Raw genomic sequence first — 18157 nt, 5'->3', positions numbered from 1 at the left:
CACCTCATTACTTTATCACATGAATGCTTTGCTTCTCACAGAGTGGCATTTGCATTAACCTTAAAAATGATCATTTGTAGTCCCAACCCCATGAGATTAAATAACTAATATTTTATTTAAATTGGGGAAATAGCCATAACCCTGCATGACTTCATCCAACAATGGCTGGAAAAGTCCATCGGGGCAGTGTTCTGAGCCTTTCTTATAAGCAGTAGGTTTGAGTACACTGACTCCAATCCTTATTTGCAATGTCTTTAACACATGGATTGCCCTGTTCCCAACATCTGACCCCTTATGATTTCTCTTTATTCTCCAGGGCTTTGCTGATGCTTTCTTGAATACTTGTCTAGGAATTTCCAAAATACCATTATCTAAGGGAGGCTTAGACTGCACTCCAGCCTGAGTGACTTAGGGAGTCTAAGCCTCTCTTACAGTCCATGTCAGTCATACAGGCAGTGAGGTATACTGCAGGAGCAGTGGATTTGGCATCAGAAAATCTTATAAATTTTTGTCCCCTCTTCTCAGCTGATGGTGATTATGGGGGACTCCTACAACTTCTAGTCTCCATTCCCCAATAAGTGAAATGACAATAAGCAAGCTAGCCATCCAGATCCCACAGAGTTGCTATGAGGCTCAAATAAGACAATACACCTGAAAAGACTTTGTAACAGTAATGAACTCCACGGATGTTAGTTTTTGTAACTAGAATGTAGCTTCCTGAACCATTTCTTCTTCAACCTTGTACACCCATGGCACGGGCACAATATGTGGCATATAGAAATCCTTATATGCCACATGAACCTGTCCATCAAATATTCAAAACAACCTGGCGAGGCTGGGCATGGTGGCTGATGCCTGCAATCCCAGCACTTTGGGAGGCTGAGGCAGGGGGGATCACGGGAGTCCAGGAGTTTGAGACCAGCCTGGGTGACGTGGCAAAACCCTATCTCTACAAAACAATACAGAAATTAGCCAGGCATGGTGGTGCGTGCCAGTAGTTCCAGCTACTCGGGAGGCTGGGGCAGGAGGATAGCTTGAGCCTGGAATGCGGAGGTTTCAGTGAGCCAAGACTGCACCACTGCACTCCGGCCTGGGCGACAGAGTGAAACTCTGTTTCAAAGAAAAAAAAAAACAACCAGGCTGTAACTGTGACAAGCATGAAAGCAGCATGCTCTCCACAGCAAATATTCCATGTGTTTTGGAAAATAAAAACGGTGTTTATGTTTTGGGAGAGATATATCTGAGATAAGCTAGTCACATACAGAGAAAGCAAAAAGTTCTCACGGTTCTCTGGGAATCCAGATTCTTATGCTGAGAATGTGTGTCACTTTGTGAATAACGGAAGAGAACTAGGTTGAATCTTGGAGCTGAAGCCCACTGATGACCTGTTTCACTGCACACAACTGATAAAAGGAGGCACTTATAGCCCATGTTGGTCACACAGGGTCATGGGGTCTTTTGCTTTCTTCTGGAAGCACAGTGGTAGCTTTGCACAGTTATTATCCCTGTAATTATGAGTGCTCACAGCTCAACATCAGCCTACCCCTACTTGTCCACCAAATACAAAGAAACCATATTAAAATTTTGGAAAAGAAGAGAATTCAGAGAAGATACCAGTTTAGAAAGGTTCATATCTCTTAGTCCTCTCATGACAGTGCTTAATTCACTATCTTCTGGTCTGGCTCTTTTTTGAGATCCAAGAGTCCTCAATACAGACAGAATATTTCTCAATCCAAAGTCATAATGAACCTGAGATGGGAGAAGAGGGCAAAAAGAGGGTTTAATTGAAAAACTAAACACAGACTCATGGCTCACTCTACGCATATAGGTTGATTCTGATACTTATAGGCCATAGTTTTGGGGTGACTAAGCTGCAAAGGTTTATTAGCTCAACTTTCCTGCCTTTCCTTTGACTGAAATATGATCATTCCATGGGAAAATCCAACCTGCATGATCAAGTATTCACACCTTAAATATCTTTTGAGAACAATATAGTCTGATACAGTCTGAGTGACAAACAATAGTTTTTTTTTTTTTTTTTTTTTTTTTTGAGACAGAGTCTCACTCTGTCGCCCAGGCTGGAGTGCAGTGGCAGGATCTCGGCTCACTGCAACCTCCACCTCCCGGGTTCAAGCAATTCTCCTGCCTCAGCCTCCCCAGTAGCTGGGATTACAGACATGTGCCACCACGCCCAGCTAATTTATTTTTTTTTTGTATTTTTAGTAGAAGCAGGGTTTCACCGTGTTAGCCAAGATGGTCTCAATCTCCCGACCTCATGATCCACCCGCCTTGGCCTCCCAGAATGCTGGGATTACAGACATGAGCCACTGCACCCGGCCCAAACAACAGACTTTTAAATGCATAACCAAGAGGTTACATACTATGTGATTCCATTTATGTAACATTCTTGCAATAAAATTCTACACATGGAGAAAAGGTTAATGGGTTAGGGATATGGGAGGGAGGTGGGTGTGGCTATAAAGATGTAGCATGAGGAAACCTTGTGGTGATGGAACAGAGCCGTATCTTACATATTCCATACAACTATACCCACACACACACACACATACACACACCAGTGCATGTATAACTGATGAAACCTTAACGAACTCTGTGGACTGCTTCAGTGTCCATTTCTGGTTTTGTTATTGTGCTATAGTTACAAGATGTCAACACCGGGCAAGGCAGGGTGAAGGGTACGCACCTCCCTGTACATTCCTTTGCAACTTCCTGTGAATCTACAATTATTTCAAAATAAAAAGGTCTTAAAAATACACAACCAATAGGTAAAATTAATTCTAAAAGCATTTTAGAAAAGATCAATGAGATTTTAACTCACTGATGAGCATTTATCAAGGGAAAATTGCAAAGTGAAAAAACCAAATACTATTGCTAGTGGGTAAGCAGTAAGCAGATCTATAAAGTTACCTGTTTAGTAAGTTGCTCTTCACAGAGTTTGTAAAGAACATAAAATTTTTGAGCCAAGATAACGTTTTCAAGAAAACCACAGCTTGCAAGTTTAACTCTCATAATGATCTGAAAATTAATATAGTGAGATTTTTTTTCAACAACTTTAGTGAAAAACAAGTAAACAACATAAAGTACATTATGCTTTCAAATCCTGGTGCATACCTGTCTATCAGGAACCATCATAGCAACAGTTCTAAACTGGATTTTTAGGTTTTCTGGTAGTTCCTGGCGCCCAGCATATCCAGGGTTCTAAAAGTTAAAATATGTTTAATTTTTAATTGTTGATAGAGCTTTCATTTCTGAATACAAATATATTTCAGACCCCTAATTCATATTTTAAGATGGTATTGAAAAATATTAGATTCATAGAATACTCTTGTTTTCTCAAAACAATGTGTATTGGACCACGCATATTTACTAATATTCATATGCCCTTTTATATCTTTCTATATTCATGATATTAATAAGGTCACACGCAATTTTTTGTGGCAAAAATTAAGTACCTATCTGTCTACTGCCTTAAAAAATAGAAAATAACATGAAATAATAGAAGAGAAAACTGAATAGATACCTGATAATTATGGTCTAAAGTGTGTTATTGAAAAAAGAAAAAAACTCAGGATTTTATACTGATGAGCGTCCTTGGGCATTTTTTTTATTCCATCTCTTCAGTTATTCTTCGCAGTCACAGTTACAGAGCTCTTTGGCTGACAAAAACCCATAGAAGTGAGGAGAAATAAAGATGGCAGTGAGGGAAAATAAAGAAGGGAATGATGGGAAAACCACTGAAAAGGACAAAAGTAGAGGCAGACAGGAAATGAAGGCCTCCTAAGAAGCAACAGGTTGAAGATAGGTCAGACCCAAGTCTCAGAGGAAAGGTTGGAGATTCAAAGACAAGTAAGGCCAACAGGAATGAGTTATCTTAGGCAAGTTTGTTAAAATCCTTCAGTCCCTGACTATCTACTGCGCACTGTCAATAGGCCAGGTACCTTATTAGGGGCTGGAAATACAGAAATTGAGGCTGCCTCTCAATACTGCTCTTATCCTTCCTGAGCCACAGAAGCCCACTTGCAAGTTGGGTACAGCAACAGCCAGATTAAAAACTACATTTCCCAGCCTGCCTTGCAGCTGCTGTGATTAAATTCTACATCGCGAGATGCGAAGGGGCACACTGTATGAAATACCCTTGATGTTTGTTTGAAGGGAGTTGCCTCAGTCAATTGGCTACAACATGATAGTGATGCTTTCTGTAGCATCTTGGGTCATAAGGTGACCTTGAAGATGGAATTCATGATGGAGCAGAACCATATAAGGATCTTAGGAGAATAAATCCTTACATGTTAAACTACAATTTTTTTAGGTTTCAGTTACTCACAGCTTAATGCAATATCTAATTGCTATTTCCAATATTATTCTTAATCCAGGGAGCATGTTAAGCTTTTTAAAAAATTCTAGACCACAATTTTACACTGAGTACATTTCTTCATCCCACTTCCTGAGTTACAATCAACACTTCCAGATTATTCTTATTTCCCCCTAACTGCTTTACTGGATGTTTGCTTACAATAAGTGTATCAGAAACATTTCTGATTTTGCTTCCTATAATTTATCATCTTTATCCATGGGGACATTTAAAAACTCGGAGTGCTTTGTGTTATCTTGCAACTTCGAGATTTAACTTTATGGAAAACACATAAAAGCTTTAAAACTGGTGACACATAAAAGTATAGAAACTCCCATTTATTCATGCCTTTGGTTTTCTATCTTTACAACACTGAATCTCAAAGCTCACCCTTAATCACATGGTAACTGAATTTGTTACAATTCTTTGGTACAGGACCTTGTTAAATTATTGCAGAAATTTTATTTTTATTTCCTTTTATTCAGTGTCAAAGAAAAACCAATTGTGGAGGTTAAGCAGTCAGATTTTGATGTTAGAGAGACAATAACTTCTTTCTCTTACTGGCGGGGTGACCTAGGAAGTTTTTAAGTCTCGCTGAGCCTCAGGTAAGTCAGCTATACAATACCCACTTCAGAGGACTATCGTAGCTATAAGATACGGTGTACATGTGAGAGAATATTTCAGGTCCTTCCTCTTGCTAGTTGCATGATAGAACGGCACGTTTTCCCCCACCCCACCACCCCTTGAAGTTAGGTCATGAAATTTGCTTTAGCCAATGACTTAGGACTTTGTGTCACTTCTGGAAAGAAACTCTAAGAGTCAGAGCACAATTCTTCATGTTCTCTTTTTCCTTTGCTATAGCAAAGAGCAATTATTGAGATAGCAGGTACCTTGTCAGGCCAAGTACCAGAGTAAGGACATACAAAGCAGCCCTGGCCTCCCACCTCTACCTTAGTCAACCCACAGTGGGCATGTGACAGAGAGATAAATCTTGTGGCTTTAAGCAATCAAGATTTAGGGATTGTTTGTTACTGCAGAACCACGTGAGTTATGCCATCTGATATAGCACATAGAACATTTAGTCTGCACCTTACACATATTATATTAAGTGGTCAATAAACAGTATCCATTATTATCATTAGTATATTACCTCTGTAGGTCTGGATTTGAATTTTTTTAATTGAAAAAACTTACTATTTTATCTTCCGTCTGGGCTATAACGACTACTAAAAAAAAATCACACGGTAAGAGAGAACAGCTCATGACTCCTGGATAGCTGGTCATTCATCTACTAACATATGCTTTGTTTTACTTATGTCTGTAACAATTAAACTAATTAAATTGCATTTAAAGTCTTTTTTCTCACCATCGTTAAGAAGATTCCAAATTCTGGATTTAAATCAACACAATCACCATCAGAAAAAATGAACTGTTTCTTTCTCTCTTTTCTTGCTGTCAAAACAATATAAATTTGTTGTGCTGCCACTGATAACACAGGCAATTCAATTCTGTTAAACTCATCAAAGCAGCCCCAGGAACCTGACTGTGCAAGACCTGGCATGAAAAACAGTTAATTTGTAAAGTTTTACTCTATAATATACCTTCTTGATAACAATCATTTCTCCAGGGCTCCCAAACCATTATACATATGTAATGTTTCATATCTGGCTGTTGATAAATACGTATTTAATTCCAGTGATAAAGAGAGGTTTAATTATTTGTACATTTTCATCAAAACAATGGAAATAGTACACTGCCAAAATGAAAGTACAAATTTTGGGGGTATTCTGAAAGTAGAAACAACAGTATTTGCTGACAGATTGGATCTGAGTATAAGACAAAGAGTAGAGTAAAGGATAGGTGGAAGTTGTTTGGGGGATGGTTATTTTGTTTGTTGTTGTCATTATTAGGTTGTTTGTTGTTGTTGTGCCTGAGCACCTAGAGATCAGGAGTTTTTTTGTTTTGTTTTGTTTTGTTTTTATATATACATTTTTTTGGTGGAGTCTCACTCTATAGCCCAGGCTGGAGAGCAGTGGCACGATCTCAGCTCACTGCAACCTCAGCCTCCCGGGTTCAAGCAATTCTCCTGGCTCAGCCTCCTGAGTAGCTGGGATTACAGGCACGTGCCACCATGCCCAGCTAATTTTTGTATTTTTAGTAGAGACGGGGTTTCACCATGTTGGCCAGGATGGTCTCGAACTCCTGACCTCATGATCTGCCTGCCTTGGTCTCCCAAAGGCGTGAGCCACTGTGCCCAGCCAGGAGTTTGGTTTTAAACATAGTGAATCTGGACCTGTTAGACATTTAAGTGGACGTGCTAAATCAACAGTTGTATGTAATGAATCTAGAGTTTCAAGGAGAAGTCCAAGCTAGAGATATAATTCCGGAGTCATCATACAGATAGTATTTAAACCTTGGGCCTAATAAGATCACCAAGAGAATGCATGTAGATAGAAAAGAGAAGACCGCCAAGGACTGAGCTCTGAGGCTGATGTGTCTTCAAATATTTTTTTTCTCTGTTCATCTGAAAACACCTTTCAGGATTTTCTCAAAATTTTCCATCTGCTGATGGCCACTCACTTCTTATTTTCCAGTGTTGCTATGCTTTCTAAAAATATTTCATTTCTGTGGGAGGGAAGCCACATGTGTCCCCCGTTTGCTATCTTGATCCTCTCTACTATTATTTCAGGCAATTATACATTGATTCCATTTTCATGATCTAACACACATTCCATGCATAGACTGTAACACTAGCAATAGTGTTGAACCATAAGAAATTGTTGATATCCAGCCATTTTTGACCTAGAAAAATGGCAATATCATATGGATCAACCCATACTAATGTTGATTATGTGAGACTGCATCACTTTGGATTTATATCAGAAAATAACATTAAAGGGCAATAAAAATAAATTCACCAAAAATAATCTATATTATTTGACACTTGCCTTTGAAAATCCTTCCTAGGCCTCTGAAATCCATTTGATCCGAGCAGTTGAACACGACCACATATTTTCCCAAACACCTTCCCATGTCTTTTGTGGTTTCTGTTTTGCCAGTGCCGGCAGGTCCCGCGGGAGCGCCTCCCATGTTCATGCCCAAGGCCTGAGCTAACGTGATATAGCATCTGCAAACGTTCATCCAATAAAGCACTGTGAGTATGGGATGACACATTACAGGATGGCGCAAGCAAAAGTCCAGTGCGATTGAAATGGGCCTGTTTATTTTAGAATCTTGAGTAGCCCACACAAAAGAAGTGACTAAACAAGGTTAGGGTACTTGATATTCATTAAAAGTACTACAGTGAATCCAAAGATTTCTTGAGACAAATTTCCAAACTCCCCAACCCTGACTTAAAACCTTCAGGCCTTCCTCCCATTACAGTCAGGAGAACCAAATGAGCAGTGTTGTGCTGACAGATGTTTAACAACTGGCTCTCCAGGAAAAAAAAAAAAAAAAACACCTGGTTTTCATGTTTGCCAATTTCTATTGTATAAACACTTCCACTGTGGTCAATGGCAAGCTACCAATGCGATATCACAAAGTCGGGGCAAAATGCACATAGACAGAAACCAGGAAAGGCCAGGAGCGGTGGTTCACGCCTGTAAGCCCAGCACTTTGGGAGGCCGAGGCGGGCAGATCACAAGGTCAGGAGTTCAAGACCAGCCTGGCTAATATGGTGAAACCCCCTCTCTATTTAAAAAATACAAAAATTAGCCAAGCGTGGTGGCATGCGCCTGCAGTCCCAGCTACTTGGTAGGTAGAGGCAGAGGTTGCAGTGAACAAAGATCACGCCACTGCACTCCAGCCTGGGCGACAGAGTGAGACTCTGTCTCAAAAAAAAAAAAAAAAAAAAAAGAAAGAAAGAAACCAGGTAAGCACCACAGGCTGATGCAAGTCAGCTCCAGCACACCATTGTAAATAAATAGTTTCACTATGAAATAATTCACTCATTTAGAAAAGTGCAAAGAATACTAATATAATAAATCTCTTTGTATCCATGATCCAGTTTCTGTTGTATTTGTTTTGGATCTAAGTAAAACTTAGTAAAGATCTTAGTAAAGCTTCATGAGACATGATGCTTAATATGTAAACACCAATAGAAGAGAAAACACTGACAAATTTATGTTTCTACGGCACTGGGCATATAAAAGGGATAGGTTCAATAAATCAAAAGGAGGCTGAAGATGTAATTGGATATAATTTCACCTGGAGGCAGCCCTACTTAAAGTAACAGCGGCACTAAATATTAAATGACCCAATTTAAGTCAATTCTAACAACATTTATTGAATGTTTTCTATGCACAGCATACTTAACTGGGTGTCGTGGGATAAAAAAGACCTAATAATGGCCCAGTGTCGTATAATGGAAAGAATTGTGATGGGATCTGCCATTGACTAATTATTCATATTGGCCATGAAAATGTACTTTAGGTATCAATTTCCACATCTGAAAATCCAAAGACTAAATTACATGATCTCCAAGGTACCTTCCTTCTTGGCAATTTTAACTTCTTTTGGGATTCTAGGAATATTTTTCCACTTGCAATCTAAAATTCACCATTAAATTACAGTCAACATTCAAGCTTGCTTTTATTCTTTTATCTTTTTCTACTTCATAAAAATTCAATGCACATGTATATTTAAGTGGTTATTTCATTGTTAGGCTGACTTTAATGAGCTAGCATATACCCAGTATGACAGAAATCTGTTTTTGTTAATATTTCAAATGCAACTTTAAATAATGTTGAGCACATTTTAAAATTACAAAATAAAATTTCCTACCTATCTGTTAATGGAGTGATAACAAGGCGATCAGTACATCCCAGAAATTCATTTTGGTAAATAAAATCAACATCTGTAATAGACACTACAGTTTGATCCAAATCTTCCTTAAAATAAAATCTACTCTGTTTTAACCATTCAAAATCAGTAGGTGATCTGATATGCATTTTTACCTTAAAAACATAAAATACAAAAAAAGTTATATACTGAATTGCAATATCATAAAACATAAGCATGTGAGCAGTTTTTTTTTATTCACTCTTGGATGAACTGATTCTTATTCATTTAACAAATATTTATTGAGTTTCTTCCTGTGCTTGACACTGTGCTAGGTGAACAAAGATAGAGATCGTTCCAGGCTTCCAGAGCTTACAGAAAAGAGCAAAAGGCAAACAGTGAAACAAATCATTGCAATAAAGTACAAAGGGCACCACCACCGAAATTCAGGGCTCATGAATATATGGAGCAGGAGGACCTAACTACTCCAGGGTATCTGAGAGGGGCACTCAGAGGAAGAAAACATCTCAACTAAAACCCAGATAAATAGTAGGAATTAGCCAGGGCCACTGGGAGTGGGGAACGAAAGGGATAATGAAGGTGTGGGAAGAGTAAGTGCTATAGGCAAATGCCCACAAGATCTGACTGGCATCCTCAAGGAACTGAAAAAAGGTCAGTACAGCTGGGAGACATCCTGGGACCTAGAGAAAGCATGAGAGTTGAGGCTTCACAGGGCCATGGGAAGGGGTTTCAGAATTGTCCTCATGGCAGTCGGAAGTCACTAAAAGGTTAAGCAGGGAAACACATAGTTACATAAGCACATGTCTCCCTGCACCAGCACTATAGCCAAGCCACCCAATCTGCCTAGTCATCAGCATATACAGGTGAGGCAAGAGGTACTGGGCTCACGTGGCCATGGATGCAAGCTCTAGTACCTGGTCCATTCGAAGAGAAACCAGGTAAGCAACCTTAGGAACTCCATTCCATCACAACCACATTCTGAGAAGCTTCTTGACTTTCCAGTGAAACGTGAAACACCAGTCCTGCCCATTCAGAGGAATCAACACAGGAAGTGGTAAGTGGCCGCCTTCACTAAACCCAGTAGACCCACTTTCAGGTCATTCAGTTGACACTAAAAAATGGACTTGTGGCTACTATACAACGCTCAAATCTCCATCCGACCAGGCCGCCACATGCCTTGCTATTTACAGTCCTGCTTTTCGTTATTGTTGTTTGCTGTTTGGTCATGATCTTGCTTCCTCCTTTAGTTAAGGACTGGCTTCCCACCTAAAGCACAGTTTGTATTCATCACCTTGAGTTACTTTCAGGTAACACAGTCTGGCCCCACCCCCAGGGAATGCTCTGTAACACAGGACTCAAGGCCATGGGGATGCTCTCGGCCAGCTACTTTCAACCATCTGTTAAGATGGTAAGGAGGAGGTGGAGAAGAAAAGAATAGTTGATATATTTATTGAGTTCTTGCTGTATATCAGGTTGTTCTAATAATTGTACATGGAAAAATAAAATGCATATATGTTGGCCATGAGATCTCATTTAGTTGGGATGCAAACAGTTCAATGGTGATTAAGATAAAAGAAAACAGTTTCATAGTTTTCCTTATGTACAGGTTTTTTTAAAAATCCCTTCTGGATGTAAAGTTTGCTCAGCACTTAATTTTAAAAGAAATTTCTTTTACAGGACTTCAGTTTTAGGAGCCAGTGAGAGATGTATAGACAACATCCTCAAATGTATGCTGACAGCAGATACAATAATGAACTCCATACTAGTGCTTCTTGAGGTGGAAGTCAATTAAAGTCAAAGTATAATGGTAATTGCAATTAGTAAAAACTAGTCCGTGGAAGGTCAAAACAATATAAGTGTGCAGCTTTCTGGTATTAGCTTAATCCAGAGATAAATCCTAGAGCAGTTTTTCCTCAAACTTCAATATGCATATGAATCTCCTAAGAATCTTGATAAAATGCAGATTCTGATTCAGTAGGTCTTGGATGGGAGGAGGGAGGCTGGAGATTCTGCTCTTTTCACCAACTTCCAGGTGATACCAAAGCACTGGTCGGCATGTAATACTTTGAGAAGCAAGGATCTGGGTTGCAGGGGGATGGATGGATTGACTGGATGTCCTTCAAGTAATCTTCAATAAATATAACTTATCTGATCAGAACTTTTGATAAAAGTTCAAAACAGGTAGTCTGTGATCACATTCTCTAAAACAGGACCCAACCTGTATGAATTATGTGTCTCTGATGAAGGACGGAGATACCTTTAAAATGTATCAAATCAAGTAGACTAAAGCAATAGGAGTTTAAATGGTAGGTAAGGATTATCAAACAGCGGCATTTCAAAATTACCTGGGGCTCCTACCCTGTAATAGAAAATCCTTCTTTTAGGAGAAGTTGGTCTTGGTCAAGGCCACTGGTTAGAGTCCCATTTCTAAAGGAATTCAAACACTTACCCTTCTTAGTCCCACCCTACAGAACTTTGCCCAAATCAAGCCCATGATCACCATCAACTGGACGAACAGCCATGAGAGTGCTCTGAAGCCTGATTCCGTTCCATCTGTGCTCCTTTTCCAATCGACCCAGCATAGCTTATGACCTAAATTATATCGTGTTCCTGGTTATTTGGTTTAATGGAAAATTAGTTGGTTCATATGACATCAGATGGTTCCAGACTTTCTGAGTGCCAAATGAATATATAACATGGTTGTGTAAACCATCCAATACAGATATACAATATTGTGGACATGATATTGACGGACACAGTTATGAAAAAGGACAAAGTAAATGGAAAGTTCACGTAAGTTAGGCAACATATACAATTCTTAACTGTTCATTATTAATTAGTACACCAAATTAAGAAAAAAAAAAAGATGCCTTACCAAGTCATCAAATATATCTCTCTGATGCACATGGATGGTAATTAGAGTTTCGAACTTCACTCTATCAAACTTGCTTAGATCATGTGTTGTCTGACTAATGAGAGTATTTAGAATATCCAAAAATTTCTGATTGGTCACTTGCATGATTTTCCTGTCATCTTTTGCATTATGTAAAGCCTCTTCTGAATCATGTGTCCACAACATCTGAATTCCCAGAAGTCCAACCTACAGATCCAGCAGAAAAATATTGAAATTTACCAAATATTTAAAGCACATCTGCAATACAATTTGGTGGTTGCTTATTCACATTTTAAACTAAAAATCACATTGACTTGCATTTCTTCACTCCCAAAGGAGGGAAACAGTTAAAGTTTTAACTGTTAATATTTAATTATTTCATAGTAGATGGATTAATGATCATTAAAATACTAGCTACCATTTGTTGAACTAATGTGTGTTACAGAAGATGGTTAGGAAATTTTTCTACAGAGGGCCTGAGACTACTGGATATTTCCATGCAATGATTTTTCTTTCTCAAGAAAAGCAAAGGAACTCTTTATTGTTGCTTGTTCTTGAGCAGGGCTTCCCAAAGTTCTCTTTGCTCTTCTAAAAACAATACGCTGCCTATCTCCTTTCTTGATTGCTCCCTCTCTCTGATATCCATGTTTTTATCTAAGTCAACTTTTCTGTCTCTACACTTATCTATAGAAGAGAGAGGGAGACAGAAAATGAGAAGAGGAGAAGCTTGTATTCTTTGTATCCTGATGAAGGCATAAAGAAATTGTGAGAGGGTGTCACCTTAGCCTACAATTTCTGCCCCAGAAAAGGTAATAAAAGTGGTCTGAGAATGCCCACCTTCACCCCTTCACTGAAATGGCTGTCCCTTCGGGAGCTCTCATTCATCCAGAGTCGAATGACAGATCCAACGTCATTTGGACCAAAAAAGAGGACTGAAAGCAGGGCGAGCAGTATATGGATATTGCTTGGCATGGGCTCAACAGTGAGAAAAGAAAGAATAAAACCCTCTTTCTGTCCCTGCCTTATCAGGGACTTTGATACTTTTCCTGCTAGAGCAGTGGCCAATCCTGGGGGCTGCAGCTAAAGATAAATGAAAGCACGTGGCTGAAGTGAGCAATGGGATCTGGAGAAAATAACCAGTGTCAAGAAGCCCCCCAAAAGCAAGCAGATTCTGGCCCTGTCAGCAGCAGATGATGGTCCAAGGGAGGAGATACAAAGAGAAAAACTACAAAAGCACAGCAGTGTAAGGCTGCCTGACTTAAAGACGAATAGACCAGCAGACCCCAAAACCCACCGCATAATGGTGTCTATCCAACGGCAAGTCTTTATAATCATTATCTTGAGTCACCAAGAAGAACTTAAAATTATGTTTTTATACTCGGTCTAAAAAGGCATGCGACTTAGTGGTGAAAACCAGAGGACATTTCATTAAAAAACAAAACAGCACAGCAAAGTAAGAATGCTCATTCTCATCAATATTATTCGATGCCTATAATAAGCACATTAAACAATATGAGAAGGCACCACATGTTCTCACGCACAAACGGAAGCTAAAATAAAGCTGACCCCAGAGAAGTGAAAGCAGATTGGAGGACACTAGAGGCTGGGAAGGGTAAGGAGAAGAGGAGGACAGGGATAGATTTGCTAAAGGACATAAAATTATAGCTAGGTAGGAGGACTAAGTGTTAGTGATCTATACCAGTGGTCCCCAGCCTTTTTGGCACCAGGGACCAGTTTCAAGGAAGACAATTTTTCCATGGACGGGGGTCGCAGGATGGTTTAGATTCACATAAGGAGCCCACAACCTCGATCCCTCGAATGCACAATTCAGTTCACAATAGGCTCGCCCTCCTATGAGAATCTCATGCCGCCGCTGATCTGACAGGAGGTGGAGCTCAGGCAGTAATGCTCACTTGCCCGCCGCTCACCTCCTGCTGTGCGACCCAGTTTCTAATAGCCCATGAACCCCTACCGGTGTGTGGTCAGGCCGGGTCGGGTCGGGCGGGGGCGGGATAGGGACCCTTGTTCTATACCACTGTAGGATAACTACAGTTAAGAATAACATATAGTTTCAAATAGCTAGAAGGAGGATATTGAATGTTCCCAACACAAAGAAATAAGTGTTTGAGATGATGGATATGCTAATTACTCTCATCTGATCACAAGACATATTATATGTATCAAAACATCACTATGTGCCCTATAAATAGGTACAATTGTTATATGTCAATTTTTAAAAAAAAGAAGAAAGGGAAAAAGAGCAATAAATACATAAATAAGGTATTGGAAGGGAATACACTAAAATATTAATAGCCATAATTTCCAGGTGGTAGAAATATGGGAAATTCTTATTTCCACTTTCATTTTATTTGTACTTTAAGTTTCGGGATACACGTGTGGAACATGCAGATTTGTTACACAGGTAAACGTGTGCCGTGGTGGTTTGCTGCACCTATCAACCCATCACCTATGTATCCCACTTTTATATTTTTTGCATTTTTCCAAATTTTTGCAGCAAGGATCCATTGCATTCAAATCTTTAAAATATGTTTTAAAAGAATATATATATGTACACACACACACATACACTGGAGAAAACCCTGAAACTAATCATCTTTCCTACTACACCCTGTCCAACTTCACCACTGTTCTGAACTTGCTCTCAACTCTCTACGTAATGCTAAATCCTCAGTCTAATTTAGGCTGAGCCCCTCCTTCAGGATATACACGGGCTGGAGAAGGAGAATATGTAGATTTAGTTTCAGGAACTCTTTGCTCAATTCAACAAAGTATTTTATAAAGCTTGATCACAAAGGTAATAATGCTAATAAGAATACTAAAGTTTCCCAAGGTGTTATACAATATAAAAATCACAGTATTATTCTCTCCGATAAAGGCTGATTCTATACCTGTCCTTCTGTGGTTTAAACAAATAATACATCATTTCAGTTGTCTTCATTTTGTGTGCACTAATTCAGGATTTGGAGCTCAGGCTGGGAGGAGTAGTTGGAGAATAAATATCATTTGGGCAAAAACTGCCTACAGTTTCCTTGGATATCTCTTGCCTTTTATCCCATACTCTCTCTGGCCAGATTACAAATTATCACTTTTCATTTCTCTTGAGTGAAAGTGTAATGAAACCACTGGCACCTGCTCCAATCCTGGCCTCTTTGAGGTCTTCACTTTCTAAAACACCAGTTGCATGAAAAAGCCTCTCGACAAATTATGTCCATTTTTAATCGCTTGAAGGGAAAATTAAAGACAAGATGGATTTCATGTCAAGAAAAGGTATGTTCATTCCCTTTACATACATCCATATCTATATCTGTATCATATCTCTGAATTGGTGTATATATATATACACACACACACACACACATGCACATACACACAGATGGTCCCCAACTTTCAATGGTACAACCTAACAATTTTTTTACTTTACGGTAGTGCAAAAGCAATATGCATTTAGTAGAAACTGTACTTTGAGTGAGCACCCATACAACCATTCTGTTTTTCACTTTCAGTGCAGTAGTCAATAAATTATATGAGATAGTCAACACTTTATTATAAAATAGGCTTGGTGTTAAATGATTTTGCCTAACTGTAGGCTAATGTAAGTGTTCTGAGCATCTTTAAGATACACTAGACTAAGCTTATGATTTGGTAGGTTAGATGTATTAAATGCATTTCTGGTGAATGATATTTTCAACTATGATGAGTTTGTTGGGCGATAACCCCATCATAAGTCGAGGAGTTTCTGTATACAAATACACATACACACACACACACACACACACACTTACATATGTATCTATTAGACTCAATGTATGTATCCTTAATTATGGGAAAATAGTGGCATACCCTCTTCTGGGAGATGGGATGGGTTGGTCTAGAATGGTGTAGGTTGACAAGCAGGTGGTTGGGAGCTGAGGCTAAAATGAGCGTGAGTAGGCCACTCTAACCTAGTTCAAAGCTACAGTTGCCTCACACCATCAGGCCAACCACCTCCTAAGCATCCTTCCCCTTTATTTCCATTTCTTTTCACCATTACTTAAGCATTGTATATTCTCACCTGTGCTGGGAAGTGGCTGAGGAATGGTAAGAGTTGAAATCCTGAATCACTGATTTGATAGAAAGCGGATCTAATTATATTATGTAATGATGACATCTGCATTTTTAACAAATCCAGAAGCCAAATCTCCACAGGACCTTTGGCCATAACAGAATTATCCAACTAAAACAAAATTACAAGGATATTATAAATTGATAATAATTTGGCATTTTTACAGATGTTCCACGCACACTTAATAAATCATAGTACCCTATGCCAAGCAAACAGTTTCATATTTTATGCAAAACATTTTAAATATGGGTAAAATCATCTAATACTATAGCTGGAAGGAACTACAGGGATCATCTAGTCCAAAACTTTCACTCCATAAATTACAAAATGAGTCTCAGAGAAGTTAAAGGATTTATCTAAACTAGTTTTTAACAAAGCCCAGGGCTGTAGAACGAGAACTCCCTCTCCTGTTTTTTTCCGTAAGAGAACTGCACTCTCCTCAACGTAAGTTTTTAAAGAAATTCTAATAACAAAATTTAAAGCAAGGTAAATTACAACGATTTTTTCTCCTTCTCTTGATATGACAGCCATGATGCGATCATAGTCTTTTGCATGAAATGTCACCTCATTGATGTTGTCAGATACTGCAGGGAGATGCGGCTGTAAGACAGGAAAACATCACACACGAGGCTGAACACAAAAGTCGCTAAGATGTTTTTAAAAGCCTTAATATTTTGTGTCTTTTTAAAAGGTTATTTACTTTTGTCTCAAAAAACATAGAGAGACTCTGCTTTGACCCTTGACTGGCTTGGAGGCCTACTTTTTAAAATCAAGCCCTACAGAATGTTTTCTCCAGGTCCTGCAAACGGCCCCCTCTCATGCTATGCAGATTAGACTAAGGACTGTCACCTGCCACCAGATGGAGACTGGACCATACCGCCGCCCCGCTCCTCCCCACCCAGATACAGCTCAGTCCTGCCCTCTCTCCTAGCTCTACCTCCACCTTTCACAGAGCCTTTCCATTCTCTTTTCTCATTGTTACAAGTCCCTGGCAACCAACAAGGAACATTAGCCGTTTCCCAGATCTCCAAACCAGAACTGGCCCTGGGATAGGCCCTTCCGTGCCTCCCACTCTCAGTTTGCTATGGTTTTTCTTTTCCTCTTCCAAAGTATTGCTCTGGGAAATGGCTAAAAGCATTGGAGAAGTATTCAGAAAGGAAAAAAAAGGACGAATCCAAAATATAACCCCTATTTGGTCTAAGAATATTTAGAATAAAATACTCATAATGATAAATTCCATTTAATAAACACATACTGTGTGCTAGAGATTTTGCTATGCATGATCTCATATAATCCTCATGACGGTCCTGTGAGGTGAGAACCATTAATATCCTGATTTTACAGATGTGGATTGGAGGCATGGGGAAATTAGGAAGCCTGCCAAGGTCACACAGCTAGGAATGGCATAGTCAGTGCATAGTCGCTCAACACTGCTGGACTGCATCAGGATGACAGGCTCCAAATACACAGAAAATATGACATTTTATGATCAATGTAATTTGTAATACTGTTCTTTAATGCCTGCATTTTAAGATTTTTCATTTAAGATTTCATTTAAGATTCTTCACTTTTATTCTTGATTGTGTATGTTGTGGAAAAAGCAATTGAGATCACGGATTCTTAGATTATACCTGTATGGTGTGGGAATCACTGGCTTGTCCAAGAATTTCCAGGAGAACTGGATCAGATACAAAGAAGAATCTTGGAAATAGTAATCGTTTCTTCTCCAAATACCTTCCAATAAAGTCGATAGTATGTTACCAAGTGGTTTTTTTTTCCCCTAAATTGTTATTTTTTTAGTCAAGACATAATCACTAACATCTTTGCTAAGATAATAGCAAACACCTAGGTCATTTATCGCTTACCCCTGCAACGTTTGGTGAAAACTAAAGTCCATGCTCCACCATGGATGACACTCGGGAAAACAAGAGATTCAGATCAAGGCTGCCCCATCATCTGCTGTCCT

The 18157-nt window shown here is 39.1% G+C and overlaps 3 protein-coding genes across 4 annotated transcripts in view; 2 read left to right on the top strand and 1 right to left on the bottom strand.

The window, feature by feature from the left end:
* BTBD9 (BTB domain containing 9) overlaps positions 1–18157 on the top strand; it is an 820757-nt gene that overhangs the window by 104119 nt on the left and 698481 nt on the right. The window lies entirely within an intron of this gene.
* The window catches only part of GLO1 (glyoxalase I), a 453994-nt gene that overhangs the window by 252539 nt on the left and 183298 nt on the right, over positions 1–18157 (top strand). The gene's annotated exons all lie outside the window — the stretch shown is intronic.
* Positions 1–18157, bottom strand: part of DNAH8 (dynein axonemal heavy chain 8) — a 314177-nt gene that overhangs the window by 161781 nt on the left and 134239 nt on the right. For both annotated transcript variants that reach the window (XM_050787538.1, XM_050787537.1), the window contains exons 39-48: positions 17823–17925; positions 16687–16791; positions 16141–16302; positions 12051–12275; positions 9158–9330; positions 7321–7499; positions 5739–5926; positions 3133–3219; positions 2929–3036; positions 1615–1749 (exon numbers count right to left, since the gene is read on the bottom strand). In XM_050787538.1, coding sequence (XP_050643495.1) covers positions 1615–1749; positions 2929–3036; positions 3133–3219; positions 5739–5926; positions 7321–7499; positions 9158–9330; positions 12051–12275; positions 16141–16302; positions 16687–16791; positions 17823–17925 — 1465 coding nt within the window. The remainder of the gene's footprint in view (positions 1–1614; positions 1750–2928; positions 3037–3132; positions 3220–5738; positions 5927–7320; positions 7500–9157; positions 9331–12050; positions 12276–16140; positions 16303–16686; positions 16792–17822; positions 17926–18157) is intronic.

Source organism: Macaca thibetana, chromosome 4 (genome assembly GCF_024542745.1).
Source record: "Macaca thibetana thibetana isolate TM-01 chromosome 4, ASM2454274v1, whole genome shotgun sequence".
NCBI lineage: Eukaryota > Metazoa > Chordata > Mammalia > Primates > Cercopithecidae > Macaca > Macaca thibetana.
This window is presented reverse-complemented; position numbering and strand designations above follow the sequence as displayed.